Source organism: Triturus cristatus, chromosome 12 (genome assembly GCF_964204655.1).
Source record: "Triturus cristatus chromosome 12, aTriCri1.1, whole genome shotgun sequence".
In the NCBI taxonomy this organism is placed as follows: Eukaryota; Metazoa; Chordata; class Amphibia; order Caudata; family Salamandridae; genus Triturus; species Triturus cristatus.
In genome coordinates, this window is record NC_140595.1 from 26,042,126 (window position 1) to 26,064,999 (window position 22,874).

Consider the following 22,874-nt stretch of genomic DNA (forward strand, 5'->3'; position numbering starts at 1 on the left):
GATCGCTCGCACACTTCACCACATACACAAGATACGACACTTACTAACGTGCTGTCTTGCTCCTCCATTTACAGTTCTTCGCTACTTCCTGGAATACCAGTGGTTTGTGGATTTTGCAGTGTATTCGACCATTGTGTACCTGTTCACGGAGGGCTATTACTGCCTAGTGGATCCCCAGAAAGAGGTCAACATTGGCGTCTTATGGTGCCTGCTCACCGTCTTCTTCTCTGTGTATCCTTCGCCTTCTTTTTGGAGATTATGCTGTCAGATGTCTGCTGGGAACATAACTGAGACAGAAAACAGTATTGACTGCCTAATGCAGTCCTTGAAACATTGTCCGTGTCCTGTGCTTAGATACAAGTAGCAAAATAACATAACTTCTCCAAAATCTGCATATAACCAACAAAAGGTTTATAATATATAAACAGTGCTTTAAATGGTCCGGTACGCAGTACCGGCACTTTTTAGGTCTCGCCTGACCCAGCGCATGCGCTGGTCTGGCGAGACTTATTGAGAGGGCTCCAAAAAGTGCTACCAGGCCAGCCTAGAGCTACAGTGCATGTGCGCGGGCGCGCGCACCGCACTTTACCGAGATTACTTTCACTTTTGCGGCCGCACGGCCGCGTTTGATCGCGATCACTTGCACGGCCGCTTGGCATAGCAAATAGGTCTCGCTTTTGGGACCTTATAAGTATTTAGTTATGCAACTGTTGCATGGCTAAACACTTATAAGGTCCCAAAGGCGAGACCTATTGGCTATGCCAATGCTTGTTTATTTTGAGGGGGAGAGTACCGGCACTTCTTAAGAGAAATGCTATACTTTTAATTGGAGAGTACCGGCACTTCTCAGAAACAAGCAGGTACTCTGCTAGAGAGTACCTTCACTTCTATTTTCCCATTTCAAGCACTGTATACAAATACCATAAGTCAGACCAGTTGAGTTTATGGTTTATTCATCTTAGATACAAAATAATATTTAAACATCTATTAATATAGTTTATAATCGACAAATCCAACCTGGCAAAGATAATTGCAAGCCCTCTATTATGTGTAAAGTTCTATGGAATAAGTCCTGACTGGATGGCAGGTCGCCACCGACATATAAACACAGACAGCGCCCTGATAAAGGTTGTTGTCATAGAGTTGTAACTTCCGAAACGCCCTTCGGCACAGTTCTGACCAATTATTTCAACAAATATTATAGTAGCATTTTCATTATTGTATTATAATTGTTACGACGATGAGTAATCATTTTTATACTTTACTGATGTTGCCTGTTGTAGATGTTTGTTATATGGATATTTTTTCGTTATCCTATGATGTGTTACTTGTCCTCATTGTCGTGTAGTCGGTCATGTATGTTCTTGTTTTCAGTGTATCTACATGGAAATATATGAATTACTTGTCTATTAATGTGTGTGGTGCACAAACTTTTTAAATACGTAAGTTTATTATAAACTATATTAATGTACGTTATAAATTTAACAAAAACATAATTTTGTATCTATGACGAATAAACCATAAACTCAACTGGTCTGACTTATGGTACATTATAAACGTTTTGTTTGTTATATGCAGATTCTGGAGAAGTTGTTATGCTATTTTGCTACTTGTATCTTTCCCTGGTTTCTTCTCCAAATATATGTAGTTACTCAGGGACCCTCTGTGCATTTTTGAACTGTGCTTAGATACTCACATTAAGTACAGTGATATCTACTGTTTCTTTCCTGGGGTGATTTGTGGTTTTCTTAGTCCATCTGTGGTGATATGTGATTTCTGTTGGTCCTAGATCTATTGTGGTGGTTTGTGTTGTTTACTTGGTCTTCTCTGGTGGTGCCTGGTGTTTTACTCCCCAGTGATTTCTTGATGTGTTCTAGTTCTTTTTGACTCTTTGTGTTGTCCCTCATCGTTGTGTGGTAATTTCTGTTGTTCCTCAATCTTTTGAGGTGATTTATGTTGGTACTGGGGTGGTTTGAGGACTCCATACTCCACCTATGTTTGCTTGTGTAGTTCTGCAATAATGTCCTTCCTAAGTCTGTCATCGTGGTGTGTATTGTTCCTGGTTCTTATGCTGTGGTCTGTGGTGTCCTTGGTTATTTGTGTTGTTTGTCGTTCGTCTTCTGTTGGTATTTCCCCAGCAGTTGTACACGTGGTGCTTCTCACTCGAAGTATGTTGTCGTGGCAAGCCGTAGGATGATGGCAGAGCAAGACCAGCATTGGGTAGGACATGGTTTCGCCATTAATCATCCTTTGACAGAAGGCCTTGAAGTAAGTGAGCAAAAACTTCAAAATACAAAAATGAACACTAGTAATCTCACCTTTATTGTGAAACGCGGGGTGATGTTTTAATATAAACAAACTAGTATGTTCCTATTAGTCCTTAGGTGTGAAGATAGTCAAGGTTTTAAGACTCTCTAGGCAAGGGTTTTTGCAAACTTGGCAACTTAAAAAAAACGCGGATAGGAAGATTAAGAGAACAACAATTGAGCATCATTAATTTCCTCATTAACTTTTATTGAGTGGAGCAGCTTTTAAGTGTTAGAAAGCTAAATTAAGAGCGAGGCTCTTGCCCCACCAGATCTTAAAGGAGGCCTGTTGACAGCACAGAAGCGATGGACAGAAAGGCTTGATTCACTTTTGTAATTACAGAGGGTGCATTCCATTCAGTTTTTTTTCTAACTGCGCCATTATAGTCTGGAATTAACTACACGCAGATACACTTTGTCCCCCACATAAAATATGAGCTACAAACTAGACACTTTCTATTTGGTTCCTGCAGTGATTTCCCAGCCAGGTTAATCTCTAAGACCAGTTCTATGGTTCAGCAAAAACCTTTCAATAGACCAAGTGTAGTAAGTCTGGTGAGAAGTCCTTGCTAAGATGCCTTTCTGATAAGACCTTTCGCGGGATGAACCACTGGTTTAAGGCCATCCATTTTATATAGTGGCGAAAGCCACACATCATTTTTTCCTCCTCACAATTCGTTATGAACATTATCTTTGCCCTGGATGAAAAATGAACTGCTGCAGCAGAATAAACGGCAAACACTATCCTGAACTGGGTGATGAGAATAATTGGAAGGAATGTTGGAAGAGCATGGGGTATGAGCCAATATAAATGGGAGGGGAACGGTTTGATGATACTTAGGAACCTTCATAGACTTCCCGATGATTAGTTTTTAGATCATGAGAAACTGTTGCAGATGCACGAGTAAGTTACACTGCCCTGATGAAGATCACCTCATTTATAGTCTTAGTGAATCGAAACGTCAACTAGTCTTTGGGTTCTGAGTAAATTAAAAATGTCTTTATTTGGTCCTGTCTAAGTCTCTGTTTGTATAGTTATTATACGTGTATTCTTTTTTAGGTCGAGCCTGAGTCAGTGCGCATGCGCTGCGAGACTTCTTGTGGTGGAGTATAGAAGAGAAGGTCCGCCCACTCCCTCGCCCATATTTGTCATTGGCTTGTGTCATTGCCCTTCGTAAAGGCTAGCTTGCGAATTGTTGTTAGGGTTGTTAGTCCCTTCTTGGTACCACCTTGTCTGCATTTGTAAACACCCATGGCGACTGGCCCCTTTACTTCAGATGTGACTCGGTGTGCCTTATTTAGTCTGCAAGCACTCTTTACTTTAATGGGTTTCTCCTACTGTAGGCACGACGTGCTTTTCAGCGCGCAGTGCCTGCTTTCACTTTCAAGCAGCTGCGGACAACGGGGGCCGCTTCTTTGAAGTGAAATAGGTCTCGCATTTGCAAGAGTTTGAGCTATTGCCATTGTAAATGACAACAGCTTAAACTCTCGTAAATGCGAGATCTATTGTATTGCAAATGCTTGTTTTTCAGTGTCATTTGAAACATCGATTTTCCAGATTAAGATTCTTTTTTTTATTAATCGGCTGTATTGGTCCAGTTGATTTTTGATACGAACCATGACTACAACTCCCAAAAGCAACGATTAATGAATAAAAGTACAGGGCGAGTACACCGTATCCCGGATAGATGAAATAATGTAATCCCCATACGCATGCCACGCAAACCACTACTATCAAATGCGTCCGCCCACCCACCCCTCATATTATAAAAACTCAAGCATAAATGTAGATTGTTGCAGTGAATAGATTTTTTTCATATCAAACACTTAAGCGCAGCCGCATCGCTCACATGGCATATATGCAGCACATAAAAAGCAAAAAAATGGCACGCCCAAGCAGAACACATTCAGAAGATTTTAGCGGCCAACCAGTTAAATAAATGTGTATATATATATTTTTTTTTACTTCGTTTGAAGTTGATTTGTCCGCAACTGCAGGTCGTCTCCTTTTGCCAGTCACTCCAGACGGCACAGACCGTTTTAGGAGGATTTTCGCACATGCAGAGACAGTAGCTTGGAGCTCCCGCATACTTATTCAAAGTATCTAATTATGCTCTCACACTGCCGTATTGGAGGTGCTCAGTGCTGCGCTCGTCAAAAGTTTGACTTTTTTTCAGGGTGACTGAACAGAGGATATGGCGCTCTTGGGCCGGTCACTGATCTCGCGCCCCAGGCCATTATCAGGTTTTTGCCGACACAAAAAAGTTCTCTGAGATCGTTCCGCTGGGACAGGTAGCCAGCTTTCTTTTCCACCCCTTTTAATTCCTCTGCTTTACTGTGACCGCAACAGTGCAGTACTCGGCCCTCGGGGTTCCTCTGTGGTTATGTTTTGAGTATTTATTAGAACAAGCGTGTTTCTTCATTTCCCTACTGAAGCAGATTGAGGTGGGGAACTGTGAACGGAAATGCCTATCTTTGTACGCCACACAGTTGACGTGTTTCCATAATTCCATAATTTTTCTCACCATAATATGATTGAATTAATGTACCATTAGTATTCTGTTAATCATAAAGCATGCCGACTACAACATACCTATGATGAGTCCAAACCAATTAAAAATGTATCTCTGATTGTTGCATGTTTTTGAGAATCGTTAGTCATTGACAAGGTCATGTTCAAAGTGACGATGCCCTCAAAGTATTACATTTTGCTTGGATTCTGGAGCAAATAAAAATAGTTCAAGTGAAAATTCAAATGTACCACAAGTATGGGTTTTAGTCAGAATGCATCGATCAGATACAGAGGGCTCCCAGGCATTAACTGTAGGTACAGCTTCTAATTTTAGACAGTGGACGCTGCCTTCTGTGGAATGCTGGGATGTCGCCTTTTTATAATTATATGAAGCACCGTGGAATCGCCCTGTTTTTAGGTCGAGCCTGGGCAGCACGTGAGCTGCTCTGCGAGGCATGCTGTATTGAGGTATGGCATAGAAGCTCCGCCCATCTTTTCAAGTGGCTCCAGTTACTGTCCTTGCAAAATTGTTCCATTTCATTTGTGAATAGGCTTAGTAACCCCTTCTTGGCACCGCCTTTTCTGCATTTGTACCCTCCCATAACGAATGGACTTTTTACTTGTGTTGTTACACAGTCTGCTTTAAAAATAAACACATAGATAAAAATGTCACAAGCATATATAGGAAACAATAAATTGACTGTTCTAGCTCAACATCTACTTGCCTTGGCGATATGTTGGCAAGTAAAGTTGTGGAGCTGATATTAAAACTTCAACATTTTGACTCCATGCCATATCTTTAATTTTCTTTAATTTATTTTAGTTTTTGAGGCAAGGCAGTCCTTGCTGCAGAGAGCAAAAGAGCGCTTTACAAAGATAATTTTTATTGTAGCAAGACTATCTTGAATATGAGGTGCTGTACACTTCAGTATGGTGTGTCGATTGATTGAGACTGGAATACAACAGCCAAGATGCGATTGGAAGAGGGGGGTGGCAACATGTCATGCACAGGACCCGAGAAGACCTGTGACAGCCATTTTAGGACTCTGGGACTCAGTCCCCTGTCCTGTAAAAAGTATTAAACAAGCATTTGCAATGCAATAGGTCTCGCCTTTGCAAGAGTTTAAAATATTGGCATTATAAATGATGATATTGCTTTTTATTTATGTGTTTTAAAAACTTGCAAGCGGTGCATAAACAACCACTTTGCACTTATAGTCATTGCTTACGAGAAGCAACGCTGGCGGTAACTGTGCCTCTGTTACTACCATCCTTGCTTCTCGTAAGCAAGGACTGTAAGTACAAAGCGCGTGTTTACCCGCCGCTTGTAGGTTTTCAAAACACATAAATAAAAGGCATTGCCATTTACAATGCCAATAGCTCAAACTCTCGCAAATGCGAGACCTGTTGCATTGCAAATGCTTGTTTATCTTATTTTATCACCCATTGATGAGTATCGTCTTTATTCCTACTTTTATTGCATGATGAATCCATTTCCTTTGGTTGTGGTGCTTGAGTAGTTACACTATAATAATGAGGCTCTAGTGTGACGTCATTATAAATATATATACATTCTTCATGAGTGATTGTCATTTGAGAATCCGCTTTTGTTAATGCAGGTGTTACCTAGATTCCCCGAAGGATATCAGCATACCAGGTGGCCATATTGTTGTTTTTAAGTATTTCGCACATTGGTGGCATGCTGTGGGAAAGCGTGGTGTCACTGCCTGCGCTGTTCTTGTCCTCTGTGTTGTGTAGTTTTTTATTTCAGCCCTCTTCTAGTTCCTCTCGGGCACTCAAAAATGAGGCAAATACACGAATGTTGTGAAAATAAGAATGCACTTTGTTAGAAAGAATTATTTTTCTCTTTGGATTACTTTGTAGTATGTCTTGGTTAAATTGATTAGTAATGGATTAATGTGCATCCTGTGATCGATAGATAGTGTAAGGGGGTACATGTCTATGCTTAAAAATGTATATTATCTGCTTCCCTGTGGGTGGATGCTTCCTTGACTCTCCTTTTCCAGTAAGGTGCTATTCACGATGATGCAGCAGTATTTCCGCTCCGAGGAGGGCGGGGAGCGCTCCGTGTGCCTCACTTTCGCACTATTCTACCTTCTCGTTGCCATGATCGTGCTCATTGTTCGAGAAGATTATCTGGAGTTTGGACTGGATTCTGGTGAGTCGTACTGGCGTATCTGTTGATGTTCTAGGTGTTGGGGGAGGTTAGTTTGTGTATAGTTTTTTAAAATTCTTTTAAAATTTATTTTGAGGTTTATCTTGCCATTTTTATTTAATATAAGAAGACTTCTCCCCTCTTTGTTCCTTTAACCTTTTTCCGTAACCCTATTTTTCTTTTCGCTCTTTCTGATTTTCCATATTTTTTTTTTTTTTTTTTTTTACCGTGCGCATTAATCATACATCCAAGTTCCTCAATTTGCTTAATTTTTTATGCAAGCACAACCTTTAATCTGTTTTCCCTTTTCCATTACCTCTTACACAAAAATCTAATACTTTGGTACTTATCCCTTTTTCTTAATCTGTTTTTTGTTTTTCCGAGTTGATTACAGCGAGATTTTTATTTCTCTATGAAACATCAAAAAAATACCATTTCTTTACAGTTGCTCGTGTTTTTTTCAGAAGAAAAGATGCTTCTAGTAAGGAACTGATGTATTGCATGGTAATTTCCCATCTGTGGTAAATACCATAGAAGGATCACATTATTTTTTGCTTTTAGGCTACGTGCACAGGTTTTTTGTTGTTTATTTTTACACCACAGAAACGCTACTGTCCAGAAACTAAAGTAGAAATTGAAAAGGCATGACAGGAATTCAGTGACAAAAAAAGATATACCCCTGTTATGACTCGAGTGTACTGTCCATACATATGTGTCGTACTCCGAGAGTATTTCTCAGCTACCACTAGCAGTAAATTACTACTGCCTTTTAAATGGGGCTCTGGCACATTTGGTTTTCATAGCCACATTCAAGATGCACTTGGACAACTCCTGTGCTAGAACTTTTGGAGCCCAAGGTAGCATGTTGTGGTTTTTCCCTTTGGGCACTCACTTTCTACTTAGCAACTCTGCCTTCAGAGGCTATATTATGACACCGGCCTGCCGCTCGTAAAATGCTGTTATTTGATGTCTGACGTACGGATCAACAACTTTGAAAGATGCGCAATGCCATTATATTAAAATTACCTTACATGGTTTTGAAATCAAGACCAGGTCAAAAGAGGGGTTGTTTTGTTCAGTTGTAAAATGACCTACGGCCACTGGTCTGACTCCCTAGTGCTATCTGCAATCTGTTGACAAGCCACGGGGAAGGCGTACGGTTGCTGGGGTACCACGAGAGCCCGCTGTGTAGCATTTTGAGGCATAAATATATGTAAATAGACTCAAATATTATTGCACCTCCATCTGTTCTACAGTGCATGGTAACCAGAGGGACATCAATAAGGGGAGTGTCCTTCATCAAAATACTTCAATGTCCCTGTTCTACAAATTCTTGACTTGCTCCAGAAACCGAAGGACCCTCCATCACCTCCCAGCTCTAAATTGTGTTCAAAAGACAAAAACTTGGCAAAAAGCCACTATCCACTAGAAACTAGGAAGGCAAATTTACACAACAAAACATTGTGTGGCTTGGGGTGTGTCTCTGTTTCAAGTGTGTTGATGAAATGCACCCTAATGCAGCTGTGCCCTGAGAATGCACCATGCCTGTCTCTGGTGCCACACAAAGTTCTCCAGCACCACCCTTCAGCTGTGCATTCTTCTCTGTAGGTTTTGCAGCCGTCTCTGAGAACCTAGAAGTCTTTCTGAAGCGCCAGGGCTGGGAGTGGTCGTAAGTATCCAACTGTTCCGCAGAATAGCTAGAATTAGATGATGTGTCGGAGCAGTCCCTCCAGACTCCTCTCTGCTTTGCTGGGTTCCATGTCTTGGTGGATTCATAATGCTCTTCCTATTGACTGGGGCATATCTTCTTTTGTGCAGACTCCCTTTCACCAACCTGACCTTCAAGCTGACGCTGGTGGCGATCTGCTCCTTCCTCGGCGCATGTCTGACTTTCCCGGGCCTGCGACTGGCTCAGACTCACCTGGATGCTCTGAAATTGGCAGCTGACCGCCCGGTGATTCAGTGAGTAGCCGCTTGTGTATAAGAAATGTGCCTTCTGTTCCCAGAGTGGTGCTTTGATAGTAGTCATCCTGTAGCTTCCTTCTAGCCGTCATCCACTGGAGAATGTCTTGTGGACGGCCTCCTCTTCACCCGCTCCATGGAACCTTTTGTGCCACAAAATAATGGAGAAACGTCGAAGCTGCCTTCTCCGCCAGTGAAGCTTTCCCACTGGGATATGTGGTTGTCTCCCGAGCAGTACCATTCCATGTTTGCTGCACACTCCATTTCACCTCCCTCTGGCATGACCTTCGCGAACGCCCTGTTGGCCGGAGAGTTCATGTGTCCTAGACTGTAGAAAAGATCTGGACGCCCTCTTAGAATCCGCGCTCCTACCTTCTTTGAGAGAGACCTAATTTCACACCCACAACCTTCATGTACCACCATTGTCACAGTGCTTTAGTTGTATCTCAGCCTACGCGCTGCTGGTGGGGGCTCTCAGGGTGCTTGACATTTCCATTTCATAAAGATGTAGCTTGAAGACCCTGTGATTGAAGGTGGAGAGGATGTGAGAGGGCAGTGGTTGTGAGTACGACTGAGGAAAAATCCAGTACAATGTTGTGCTGCCTGGAAGTATGAAGACCCTTCAGAGCCTATTTTTGTTGTTATTTTTTTTTACGGTGTGTTTCAGCGCTGGAGGGTTTGGCGCTACTCAACGCTCTCCCTGCTCTAGGTCAACTTGGGTCACTTAGTGTTCAAGTTCCAAATTTACACCAGATATGCCACCACGTGCAAGCGTTTGGTTCATCCCATCTTCCTAATGGGAAGTGTAATCAGGGGTACCCAATAATTGGTGGGTGGGGATAAACCCAACTATTAAGGTTTGGATCGGGCCGGGGACTTCGAAGATAGTATCTCGTTTAGAGGGAGATTTAGATGTAGCTCCATCGTAATGATGGGGGGAAAAACAGAACCATCACCTGAAGAGTGGGGTCCGAGGGCCCCCACCTCCCTTCGAGTAAGATTGTCACCGAGGTCTTCCTATCAAAGTACGTGCTGGTACTCCGACCCATGGTATGTTTACTACAGGCCTGTATTTTTCTTAATTCTCTTTGCTGGCACAGACACAGGAACACCCAGCGCCTTTCATATTCGTCTGATCAAAACTCCAATAAAGTTTCATTTTATCTCCGCTAATCCAGATATGTTTATTTTTTACCAGATTTCTGCTTCATGCCAGTTTTCTACCTCCCATCGTCGTGGTGGTAATGTGGATAAAGCCAATTACCAGAGATTTTCTTCTCCACGCTCCTTTGGGGAAAGAGTCCGTTGAACTGTAAGTACCTGATAATTTTCTAATTTGATCAAAACCCAGAACATTCCCTTGTTCACATTGACCTCGCTTGAAACTAGCTGGGGGAGCAGCTACTACACCTAGCTTGCCCTATGCTGTCCGTGGAACCGCCTTGCCTCGAGGGCATGAAAACTGATAGTTTAGTATAAACTGGGCTCTTGAGACCAATGTACTTTTCATAGTTTCTACACATTACTATAGCCTCTCAACAGCAAAAATGAGGTTATTGAGAGGCGCAGAGTTGTAATAGTGGTGGGTCCTATGGTGACATGGGGGAGGGGGCGGGGGTAGTCGGGGAGCGTCGAAGGCCACTTCCGACAGTCCTAGAATGATGGTGAATGGATATGCTTTCTATTCCTTGAACTGCAAAAAAAGCCAAAATGCTTTTCAAGAAAAATACCTAAGGAACGTTGTTGTAATGTCGCTTGTGTTTGAGGGCCGCTGGCATGCATTGTCGGAACTTCAGACTTGGGATGGCGCCTTGAGCTCTCAGTACAACTGCAGGCATCTCACTTTCTGCAAATGAAAAAACGAGAAAGTTAACAAAGCAAAAACTTTTAAAACTTATAATTGGAGTTCAGAAAAACTTGTGGGTCCTCATCTGATGTAACCACTCTCTATTGGGGTCAACTCCTAAATTTCAAACTCATTAACTACACTTTACATGGAGTCTTGTTCACTGAGTAAAACAAAGTTGACAAAAAAGAGGGCAGTATGACGATGACTGATTAACTGTGCTTTCCCTTGTTGACTTCTAGTTGTAGATGTAATGAAAGTTCTTCGACTGGTAGTACTAAAAGTAGTAGCAGGACCACGAGAAGGGCCACCAGTTGGAGTATCAGTGTTTGCTACGATCTGTTTACAAAAAAGTGAAAGTTGGTTACTTGGGTCTGCACTGGAGTGTATTGTTTCCTTGAACAGCATGCCGTTCCAGACGATAAACAGCTGTATGCAAATCAGCCTAGCTTCTCATCCAATAGGAAGTTCCATTCAAAGCTGGCAAGACAGGTCCCCCCTAAATAGGAACAAAGCAACTCCAAACTGATTTGGCCTTGTTGGGCCACGGCGAGTCTTGCGGCATAGTGCACACGGGATACACCTATTACTAGCCACGGAACTTATCGTAGTACAGAAGGTGGTAGTGGAGCCACTAATAATGGCATTAGTCGTGGATGTAGTTCTATTGGAAGCATATGTAGTTACTGTTTCTGCACTACTTGTATGGTACATGTAGCCGACCTACAGCACTAGTAGTAACAAAGAAAGTAATCATTGTGGAATTTCCAGTAGAAGAAATATTTTGTGCCTCCATGTACAAGTAGGTCCAGGAGTCCTGGTGCCCCTAGCAGAAGTAAAATGAGTATTGTAGTAGCTGCAGTATGTTATGAACAACTGCAGCAAGTAATACATTCAGAATTACTGCAAGTAAATGCTGTGTTTGCACTTAATGATTGTATTGTAAATATTTTTCGGGAAAGCAGTGCCAATAAATGTAGTTATTTATGTGTTTTGTAAGAAGTGCTACTAGAAGAAGTAAATCGCTTTATGGTGTGAAAATATTTCTCCTCAGTCTCTATAACAACTGAAATTCCACCTAATGTTTTCCTCTTCTCCATTTGTAAAAGATAAAATGGGAGACTGAAGTGGGCTCCGTGTGACGGGTCTCCCTACCTTCGTGTGGTTTCCACACAAAAAGGGAGTGGATAAAATTGACTCGAGGAAATTTAGAATTTATGAATTGACCTAAGTTTGTTCCCTCTAAAAGACTCCCAGTCTTGTGGTTGGTTTTTCCATCAGAAAAAACACTGAAGATCACAGCTCCGTGGACAAAATTCCCATTTCTTACAGATCTCACACAAGTGAAAAACATTCTTTAAAGAGGGAACTGCTTGAGCATGACGGATAAAATGCCGACCACCTTCTAGATACACTGAGCGTGTTCACATAAACCTTATAAATAACCGAGGAGAAGCCCAGACGAAAGAATGAGAAATTAAGTTTTTGAAGTATGTTCTAACTAGTGGGTGCAAGGGGGGTATTGTATTACCACAGTTTTCAACCACGGCGAGGAAGTTGTGTGTTAGACTAGAGTGCAATTTATTATATGCCATTCTTTCCCTTCCAGTGATCAAATCTGCCTTTTCTTTCTGTTATTGAGTGGAATAAACGTTCAGAAGAAATTATTACTGCATAAATTCATTTCATGTCTATTCATGAGTATACATTTGTATTACTTGAATATCCTGAGATTCTGGAGGTCTGTGCCCCTATTTGCATCCAACTTGGACATCCTCTTAACTAAGACCTAGGGCTACTACACTGAGCTTCCATTGGTTGATTTATTTGTCTTGGTCCTTCTGCACACCTTCTTGTCTCTAAATGCGTTTCCTTCTGTGTTGCCAGCATGTCCAACGCCAGCTACAACTCCATGCGCCTGTGGATCATTGTTGTGCTCTGCCTGCTCCGTCTGGCCATGACGCGCTACCACATGCAGGCGTACTTGTGCCTGGCCGATCGCTGGGTGGAACAGATGAAAAGGGAGGCTGGGCGCATTACCACCATTGAGATCCAACGCAAGGTACAGTGACGGCAGCTGCGATATAGGGGGAGAGTCAAGGGACACCACCATGAAAACATACCTGGAGCGAAGAGTTTGATGCTTTAATAGGCGATCGATAGTTTGAAAGAGAATTTACTGCTGACAAAAGTTCCAGAAGGGTACCGCCGGAGAGACCTATAGATGTCTGCAAAATGGCCAAGGTGCAATCAGTCTCCACCAGAGAAGCCTATCCTGTATAAAGGTGGACTTCAAGACCATAGGTTAATGCTATGTATTCTATATTTGAAGAAGCTTGGGAGACATCAGAAAAGTCTTAGCTCCATATCTCAACTGCAACCTCTCCAAGTCTTCCATGTTGCAGCTCCTGTGATTTCGACAGCGGTCAGTGACTTTCCTCTGTTTTTTTTTATTACGAACTCTGCACTGGCTGTGAGTTACAGACACCAGTGCATTGAAGACGGTCTTTCGAAGCCACCTATTAAAGGGTGATATAGCCACTGTGTTTGCAGAATGGCTGCTAGCATCTATAGGTGTCCTCCTTAGCTGGTCCTCAGGATGCTCTGCCCTCTGTGCTCTGCCCTCTGTGCTCTGCCCTCTGTGCTCTGCCCTCTGTCCCCTATGCTCTGCCCCCTATGCTCTGCCCCCTGTGCTCTGCCCCCTGTGCTCTGCCCCCTGTGCTCTGCCCCCTGTGCTCTGCCCCCTGTGCTCTGCCCTCTATGCTCTGCCCTCTATGCTCTGCCCTCTATGCTCTGCCCTCTATGCTCTGCCCTCTATGCTCTGTCCTCTATGCTCTGTCCTCTATGCTCTGTCCTCTATGCTCTGTCCTCTATGCTCTGTCCTCTATGCTCTGTCCTCTATGCTCTGTCCTCTATGCTCTGTCCTCTATGCTCTGTCCTCTATGCTCTGTCCTCTATGCTCTGTCCTCTATGCTCTGTCCTCTATGCTCTGTCCTCTATGCTCTGTCCTCTATGCTCTGCCCTCTATGCTCTGTCCTCTATGCTCTGTCCTCTATGCTCTGCCCTCTATGCTCTGCCCTCTATGCTCTGCCCTCCATGCTCTGCCCTCCATGCACTTACCTCCCAAGCTTCAAATGATCTTCTTCAAAATGTGTTTTTTTCCACGCAGCAAGCTGTCTTTAGAGCAAACGTTCAATCACATGCTGGTTTTTCCATGCTCTTTTTTTTATTTATATTTTTGTGAGACGTTTGTCCTTTTGTAAGCCACTGATGGTGGCAAGCTGAATTGTGGGTTAAGTGTACAGTTGGCTACGGGTGATTTGTGGTGAATCCAAAGGTCAAAAAAGTAACACAGTTTATAGTTTTGTCTTATTCCCAACTCTTCCTAAATCTTCTTCCACCTGCTACTGCGGAATGTCTGTATTCAGTCGGCACATAGTGAAATTGCCAGCCCGGCAGAATTAATTCTTTGTGCACAAAACACATTTTCTTCAGACACTAGATTCCATTCCTTTAGTCCTCGCCATTATGTCCAGCGCTCTGCTCTTTGTTTAATACTCTAGCTGTGCCATTCTTACATTTCAGAAGTGCAGTTGTCTGATTGACATGGAGTTTCCTGGCTTGTTTTTTGTTTTTGTTCTCTCAACGAGTGTGTTTATTTTTCCTCGTAGGTGTCTCGCATCTTTTGCTACCTTACCGTGATTGCCTTGCAGTACTTGGCGCCCATCATTCTCACGCTACATGCCACGTTTGTACTGAAGACTTTGGGTGAGAAACATTTTAATTTCATAGCCCATGAAGTCCTTATACTGGGACTAAGAGTATCATTATTGCCTCATGTGTTTGTTTCACATTGTGTAAAAAAAGTTTTTAGCATCCAAGCGTCATCCCACATTATTTGAGGGGCATTACTTTAATTGCTTATGTGGAAGTTGCAGTTGTGTTCAGTGACCTGCCTTTCTGCTGGAGACATTTCAGTTCAGCTGTAATCATCTATTACAGTAAAGTAGCAATATAATTTTCTTATTACCTGTGTGTAGTGATACCACAGCTAAAATGTTATAAGAAAATTAGTGGAAGGTTTCATAACATTCTTGCAGGCTTCCATGGATTAGATTTAAATTCCACTAACTGGACCAACTTTTTGGGTGTCACAGTCATGAATTTGCCCGGCTAGAACTCAGTAAACCTTGAATTGAAATGGTAAAGTCCATGCAGTGAAATGTCGAATAGATCTTCCAAATTCCTTTTCCATGTGACCTTTCATGAACTGTGTTCATAGGAAAGCTGCTGTTTTCACTTCCAGGAGTAAATGCTCTGCAGAAGTCTTGCAAGGCGTGATGCCCTTAAAAGCCTTCTTTTGGTTTCATTAAGATGAAATTAGAAACCCTCTTTAGTGTTTACACCAAATCAAAGCTTTTGTGGGGGAAGGGACCTTCTTCATGAGCGCTTTTTGTGTACCCCGTTTGGTATCCACGATGAAATCTGGGATATAAATAGAATGAGCTCCTTTTTTGCGTGTCTGCAATATTTCTTTGAAATAACTTCTCAAATGGAACTACATTCCCCGTTATGCCCTCCACTCTCCTTAATGCACCAGTCACCAAGTTAAACGTCTGGTGAAAATACAGATAAAATAAATGGAAATCCTGTGACCCTATGGACAGCAATGACTTGAGAATTTTTCCATTGTTTCCTAAAATGTTTTATATGACTATAACTCGAGGTAGAAAAAAAGACTGGATGAGACCATGTATCTCATATCCCCCTACGAATGCTCATAATGAACAAATATAAGGTTATATTACAAAGGCCAAAAAATGGGTTACATAACGTTTTATTTATTTTTGGTATTTTTTTAAATATTTTATAGCGCATAAAATAGATTAAAACGTACATTCATGAAAAAAAGGGAGATTTATCAACCCAAATTACAGCAAGAAAAACACTTTTTAAAACAAATTAATAAAAATACTTTACCTTGCAAAGGAGGCTCATAATCTTCCCTAGATACTCTAGTTGTAAATCAGTCCGATTAGTACCGTACTTCTTTCCAGTAAGAGATGTGATTGCAAAAAAAAGGTTCTTTTCTTTATAAAGCTTAGTTTAGAACCTTTCCACCTCTTCCCAGTTAATGTAAACGCTGTCAACAGAGCAACGGAGAAAAATAATTATTGCAATTAGGTTCATTTCTCATTTATTCCCTAAAAGTTCTAAAACAATATGTGTAAACCCACATCTTGCAAATTTTGGAACTCGTACATTTTGTTGTAATAGACCTGCATCCGTCTCGAGTCGTATATGGTTTTTGAAGTGCATGTTTCTAATTCCATTCAAAAATTTTGGGCCAAAATAACTAGGAAACTAAGGAATTTCCTCCCTCGTATTGTAAAGTTGAAATAACACAGAATAATGTTGGGTTTTTTGGGAGGGACGGGGGGGGGCAGCATCTCAAATCATCGAAACTTCATTCTTTTTAGAAAGCAACTCCTCCTAGCCTCAGTTGTTTTAAAAAACAATCCTTGTTGTTTAGAAGATTTTTGGTTTTACCTTTTAATGGGTATTTTCTATTAAGATCAAGCTTTCTGTGTTGCATGTGCACAGCTGTCCTAAATTAACTTGTTTGTACAGGTAAAGGTGCCCTGATAATGATATATTGAGGTTTATTAATAATGGTTTGAGTGTATTTTTGAACAAGTTACTTACCTGTGGTGATGCCTTATTTGATAGCGAATTTCTATACCTGCAGAGTCCTTACCCTAGAACTCTCTCCAGGCGTCGGACTGGATCCGGAGATTTTTCTTGAGCAGTGCCCCTGCGTGCCTGTAGGTGGTGTTGTTTGGCTCCACCTGGCGGCATTGGCCGAGCCGAAAGAGACGTGCGCCATTCCTCCCTGAGTCCTAGCCCATAAGAATAAGACTCTGGATCTGGCTTGGTAGGCTTGGCTCCGGTCTGTGTCGGGCGATGTCCCTCCAACTTGGATATAAATGGTGGGCACCATCCTCAGGACCAGCACCGGAGAAGGTCGAGATGGCATGACTAGTGCCGATTCGGATCCATCCAAGGCGCAACTGGCGCCAGAGCTGCCAGCATGTATCCAGTAGGGGCCTTTCCCGAACCCGCAAAGCCCAAAGGTGTGCCTGAGGGAACGTGATGCCCTAATATGAGGTGCAAAGTCTGATAAAATTATTTTAATTGGGCAGGGGGTTGCTGCAGCTCCTGGAAACTCTGGGAGGTGCGAAGACTGCCCAGTCGCTGGCTCAGCCGTAAAGCCCGGCTCAAGTCGCGTTGGTCCCTCGTCTCATCAGCTGACGAACGAGGAGAAGTCGGAGCACACTTTGACTCATCCTTTTTCTTGTGGGCTCAAACCACCTTGACAAAACATTAAAAACAGTTAGTCAAAAATTGACTAAGGAGTAGCTCTTCTCGGATCTGCGCTGATTGGCACGGTAGGAAAAGACCAGACATCAGTGCACTGGGGTGGTGCCTTTATAGGAAACGTACACATCACTTCCAGTGCAGCCGATGACGCTACACAGAGCCGACTTATGCCACCTACTGGCGTGCAGGGTTACTGCTCAAGGAAAATTTCCAGATCCCGTCGACACCTAGGGATAATCCTATGATAAGGAATTTGCTGGAATTTGCTGCTAGAAGTCTCTATCAGATAATAGTTCTCAAGTACACAGATAAAGTTGTGCTGAATTTCCATGCAAAAAGGTTCTTTAAATTTACTGATGAAGCCCTCCAATTTAACTGTATTACATGTAAACTTAATAATTCTTTTTTTGTATACCCTGCAGGTGACTATTCCTGGGGATTGTTCCCGGAACCCCCTGGCGTCTCACCGGCTTTGGATGCTCTTCCAGATTCACCCCTTACTTCCTCGGATGAAGAAGAGGAAGAGAACATTGAAGCCACTGTGGCACACATCACAACCCTCCTCGGTGGCATTCGCACGGTCTTTACACCACTTTTTTACCGGGGCCTCTTTGCCTTCCTCACGTGGTGGGTGGCCGTCTGCCAGATTATCACGAGTTTATTTGGCCTCTACTTCCACCAGTACCTGGTGGTGTCTTAGCTTCGTAAGAAAAGTTAGGAGAAAAAAACAGCTTAGGCGGTATCCTTGCCTTCAGACTGCAGTCGGATAAAGACTACAAGTGCCACCGACTGTGAAATGCCCCTGTGGATCTTAGACAGTGGAAGCACCCCTCTTTTGCTAGATTTAGGATTTAAAAGGAGGGTTGAGACCATTGGGGACAAATTTAATTGATGAATTCATGTCTGAGTAAATATGGAAGAGTGATTTTAGTTTTATATTTAACCCCCTTCCCCCGTACTCCCACAATACCAGTCCAAATTCACAAGTTTCGGCCTTGGGTCATTTCTCCTCCAAAGTGTCCTGAGAGCCACATGCTGCCTACCCAACCTCTGCTCGGCTGGCTGTACTCACCCAACATGGCAGCATTAGGTTTTCTGGTGTTCACCCAACACAAGCGCTGCTGCAGTCTAGTTTGTCTTACTAGCCACCCACATGGAAACTAAGTACTGTAACAGATCATTTTCAGGGTCTAGTCTGCAAAAGACACTTTGAGCACCTTGAAGACAAATAATGACTCTTCACAAATGGTGATGTCGCTCTAAATGTAGCTCTACTAAAGAGTTTTAACTTGCTGTGCTTCCTAATGTGCAGCAGCGGTTCAATCCAGGAGGTATTTGGGCCTTACCCAGGTGGGCGTGCTGGAGAAGTAACTTGTTTGAATTCATTCAGTTACAAAATAGACCAATCTTGTCCAGATGAGATTTTGCTTCCAATAATGTGTAGCATCAACGTTGACTCCAGCACACCTCACACTCGACACATGATCCAAGAATTACTTATAAAATTTATGAAATCTAGTGACAAGTAGTTCCAAAGAGAGTGTACGACGTGTCTTGATGATGCTGCAGCTCTCCTAACACTGACCCACCACTGTCCCCGAAGGGTCTTGTAGTCCTTGAAGGCAATGTTCTGGAGAGTTGGTTGTCAAAAGCCAAATAGACATGTGCTCATCCTTGCCCGAGAGGTCATGGTTCCCCTCTTTGTGGCCTTTTCCAGTCCCCGCACCCGGCAGTCACTGAAGCCACGACCTCTTTCCAAGACCCTCCATTCCTCGACTGGTTGAGCTTGAAAGCTAAAATGGCGCATACAGAGAATTTGCTTATGTCTAGGTGAGTTTTTACTAAACCAGATACGTAGATGAGTCTGTAGCGAGGGTTATAAGTCATGGATGCTGACAGTTGTTTTTGCAATTCTAGACGCTCCGTTGCCTAGTGGCAGAAGGCGGGGCATGGTCATAGGACCCAGTTTTAGCCTCCCCTTCACTGTGTCGCAAGCTCGCTCCCACTTTCACTGGCTCTTGAACCTCAGTGCCTGCCCTCCAACTTAGGAGAAGAAACATTTTGAAGGCTACAGTATTAATGTGCTACTTTTCTGTATCTCCATTAATAGTTTCTACTGAGTGTACTTGAATTTGAAAATGACCCTGTTCCTCTTTTAAGTGTGATGTTTTCGGCCTGTCCATTGTGTATAATAAAAGCAGGCTTTAGACCGCCTCGCCTCCCCCCCCCCCCTTCTATTCATTGGCTTGAGACATTGTCAATCACATCTTAAATCATCATCCTATTGGACTGTTTTAGTCTCATGGTCATGCTGTTGTCTTTAGGAGGTATAAAAATAAAGATATGCAACTTTAAACTCTGCTTCCTTCCAGCACAGGTTAGTTCGGCCCAACTGGGTTCTAATCTCCTGCGCCCTCTTCGCCGTGATTCTTTGTGCCAAACCATACACCAGCCTCATTTTCTGCATGGATTGTAGATTTTGGCAGGTTATTAAGTTAAATTTAAATTAGCAACAAGGCTTTATCTACAGTACACTTAAATGTGTCTACTACCTCTTGGTGTGACATGAGCCCTTGCACAGCAGGGTTGGCCGGGAACGTAGACCATGAACTCTTACGTCATGTCTTAAGATCTTTATGGAGGCCTCAACTTATCATAGGCGCTTCCGACACTTGTCTGTCTATCCACTATATTCTTCCAAAAATTTTTATTGTGACACTGAAATCTTTCGTTTTCACTTACGTGAGAGAACGCATGACCACCCTTCCCCCTTTATTTATTGTGTGTACTGGAACATCTGCTATATTTTCTGATATATGTACAATAAAACACGGCCTTTTCTGGTTTTACGGATCTGGTACTTCTGTGTGGGGTTTTTTTGTGGTTTAATAAATTTACGTGTTAAATTATAATTCAAGATTAGACTGGGTGCTTTGTTTAAATGGACGCAGTGCCACGTGGCCGGACTATTACAAAATCATTTTTTTTTGCGTCTTGGTTACGTTTGAATGAGAGTTCTAGGCCAAGATCCAGAGGTGTGGTCGCGTAAAAAGAATTGATGACCTGTATGAGAGTAAGAGACTGAGCTGGCCACTCAGCTGATGGAAGCTTTGACAGTGAAAAGAGTCCCAAGTAAACCCAACCAAGAGATTGAATGAGAACTGCTGATAATCTTAAGAAATTGTACATTTCTGCTGTCCTCGTCACCAGTGTGTGAACCTAATTTTTTTATTTATTTATTATAAAAAAGATCTTTGAGGCGTGTGCTGAGATTTTTGAGGGATTAATGAGCACTTCAGTTGCCAATACTGTATCGTGATATAATCCAGTCAAGAATGGCTAAAAGTACTAATACAAAAACTCCTTTACTAGAGGAAAAGAATTTCCGGGTGAAATTTGAAGTAAATGGAAAGAAGTTTCCATAGAAAGAGCTGGCCAAAAGCTGCACCCGAGTAAAAGGACTGTAGTTGTTTTCCATAAGGAATGAAATAAAAAACAGCAACTGAAACAGATTCCGGGTAAGCTGGAAACGGAGGGCATTACCAGCAAGATACTCCCATAAGTAAAATTTCAAAGTGCTGCGCTTCTTCCAAACATAAAGCGGCTTAGACTTAGGTTGGGGAGAAAGTTGCTATTGCGTCTGGTGTTCCAAGTGTGTTCGGGTAGCTTGGCAGTTTTTTCTGAGGTGATTGAACCGGCTGTTCGAAAGATGGAAGCTTTGTTCGAAAAGACGACTATGGGTTGTAAACCCAAATGTGAGCTCCATCTGCATAAAAGTAAAGACAAACACCACAGTGGTATCGGCAGGAACAAATAGATAATTCAGTAGAATTCAAGGCGATTATCAATGTCTCAAAGATCCATCAAGCGTTTGTCCCGGAAGCGGCTGGCCAGGATGGCGAATGCTTCCAGGTGGGGTTTTGTGAATGGGGAGCAGTCCTGCCTTGCCCGGCTTTACCTTTTACTAGTGGACGAGGGTTTGATATCTACTTAAGGGGTAGCTGTGAGGCACACATGGTATTTGGAAGGATAAGGAATTTTATAGGTTATTAGCCATTATCGCCAACAACAAAACCAACGGCCAAGTAAAACAAAGTGCCATCGAAGAAGACCAGTGCTGTCCATGCATGTAGAGATGCCCATATGGATCTCCAAGACAGTGAAAGGTTGTGAAAAGATGCATAGGATCAATTTCTTATGGATCAATAATCATGAATATGCTCCAGAAAGAGCATTCCGTGTTGCGGAATACATGAAACGGCCGATCTAGTGGCTCTAACAACTTATCTTACTTTAATTTTTCAAAGACAGGTTGCCCATTATCTGGTCATTCTGGACGGAGAACCTGGAAATCTTCCAACACTCAGACTGTTAACAGGTCCTTCGGCTATCCGTAAATGAGGCCGTGCAAACAGCACTTAGAAAAAACAAATAGTGATGGGTGGAATTCTTGCAATAATATCTGTCCCTCATCATTATGGCCACATTCTAGTGCACCGTTTTGTTACCCACTTTGCTACTTCAGTTGCAGAAATGAGCGTTACCACATGGACAGTGATTTAATAAAGAACTTTTTAAGAAAGTAATTCTGACTTAGTGATTGCTCTCCTTTTATTTTAAAGCCATTTTCTCTAGTTTTATTCCTTATCAACAGTTGCATAAGTAGTCATCAACACATATGTCATATACCAATGCTTATAACATATTTGCACCCAATTTGAATATATAGTTGAAAAACAGTATCCTAGTGTTCTGAACAGTTCATCTTCCTCAAAATTAGTTCAGTTAATCCATCCTTGGAACCTTTTAAGAAGTGAATCATGAGAAGTGTTTTCAGTTTATGGAGTTGACGTGTTTCAGCCCATTTATAGCGATTTCAGGGCCTCCTCAGGTAAACAATAAAAGGGCGCTTTACGACATCAGTGGCAAAGGTCACTATAGTAAAAATTAAGTTGTAAAATGGTGATCAGGCAAGCAACATCCTAGAGGAGCAGAAGCTCATCCCCGTCGCTGGTTCACGGTAAGCACACACAATTCAACCGCTGGTGCCTTTGTGCGGTAAAGCTTGCGCACTGAGGCTTCTAAAAAAACGTCATCTGCAGCCACCCAAGTACCCCGACCAATTGGCGAAGAAGACTCGTGTCGGAGGCAATTCGAACGCAGAGCAAGAAAACATGGTAACTCGAGTGGCGTTAAATTAGCCCGCAGCGAGCGAGCTCCACCACGCCAGTAGATCTGGGTGTCCACAGACAACTAATTCGTTCTTAACACATATGTGCATGTGATAAGAAGAATTGGTAATTCAAAATTCATAGCAGCCCCTGTTGGTGGCTGCCTCCCTGTCAACATGAGGGAATTCAGGGTATATTTGAAGGGCGCATCGTAGAAAACCCCCGGCTTCCCTTACCCAGACACCTCAGCTGCCAAGGGTGAGATAACGATGAAGCAAATATGCTTGCACAAACACGATAGGCTGATAAGAGTGTGATGTGGGGATTGGTTCATGCCTGATATTAAATGTTGATGGGAAGCCGGGAGATATCTGATGGGCTTCTAGATATGGATGATCAGCCATTTCCTTGATTTCCGCTTTGAATGAGGATGGACAAGGGGGTCTGCGAGGAAGGAGAGGCCCTCCTGCGAAGATTAGATTCAGCATCAACGCGGAGGCAGATGTCGGGAAAGAAATGT

General features: G+C 42.6%; 1 protein-coding gene across 1 annotated transcript in view; it reads left to right on the forward strand.

Annotated features, from left to right (window-relative positions):
- TMEM161A (transmembrane protein 161A) overlaps positions 1-20,043 on the forward strand; it is a 40,822-nt gene extending 20,779 nt beyond the window's left edge. The window contains exons 5-12 of the mRNA XM_085640016.1: positions 75-231; positions 6,846-6,997; positions 8,603-8,663; positions 8,813-8,956; positions 10,155-10,268; positions 12,690-12,864; positions 14,474-14,570; positions 17,606-20,043. Of these exons, the coding sequence (XP_085496142.1) occupies positions 75-231; positions 6,846-6,997; positions 8,603-8,663; positions 8,813-8,956; positions 10,155-10,268; positions 12,690-12,864; positions 14,474-14,570; positions 17,606-17,883 (1,178 nt within the window). The 3' untranslated portion in view covers positions 17,884-20,043. The remainder of the gene's footprint in view (positions 1-74; positions 232-6,845; positions 6,998-8,602; positions 8,664-8,812; positions 8,957-10,154; positions 10,269-12,689; positions 12,865-14,473; positions 14,571-17,605) is intronic.
- Positions 20,044-22,874: the final 2,831 nt, after the last annotated feature.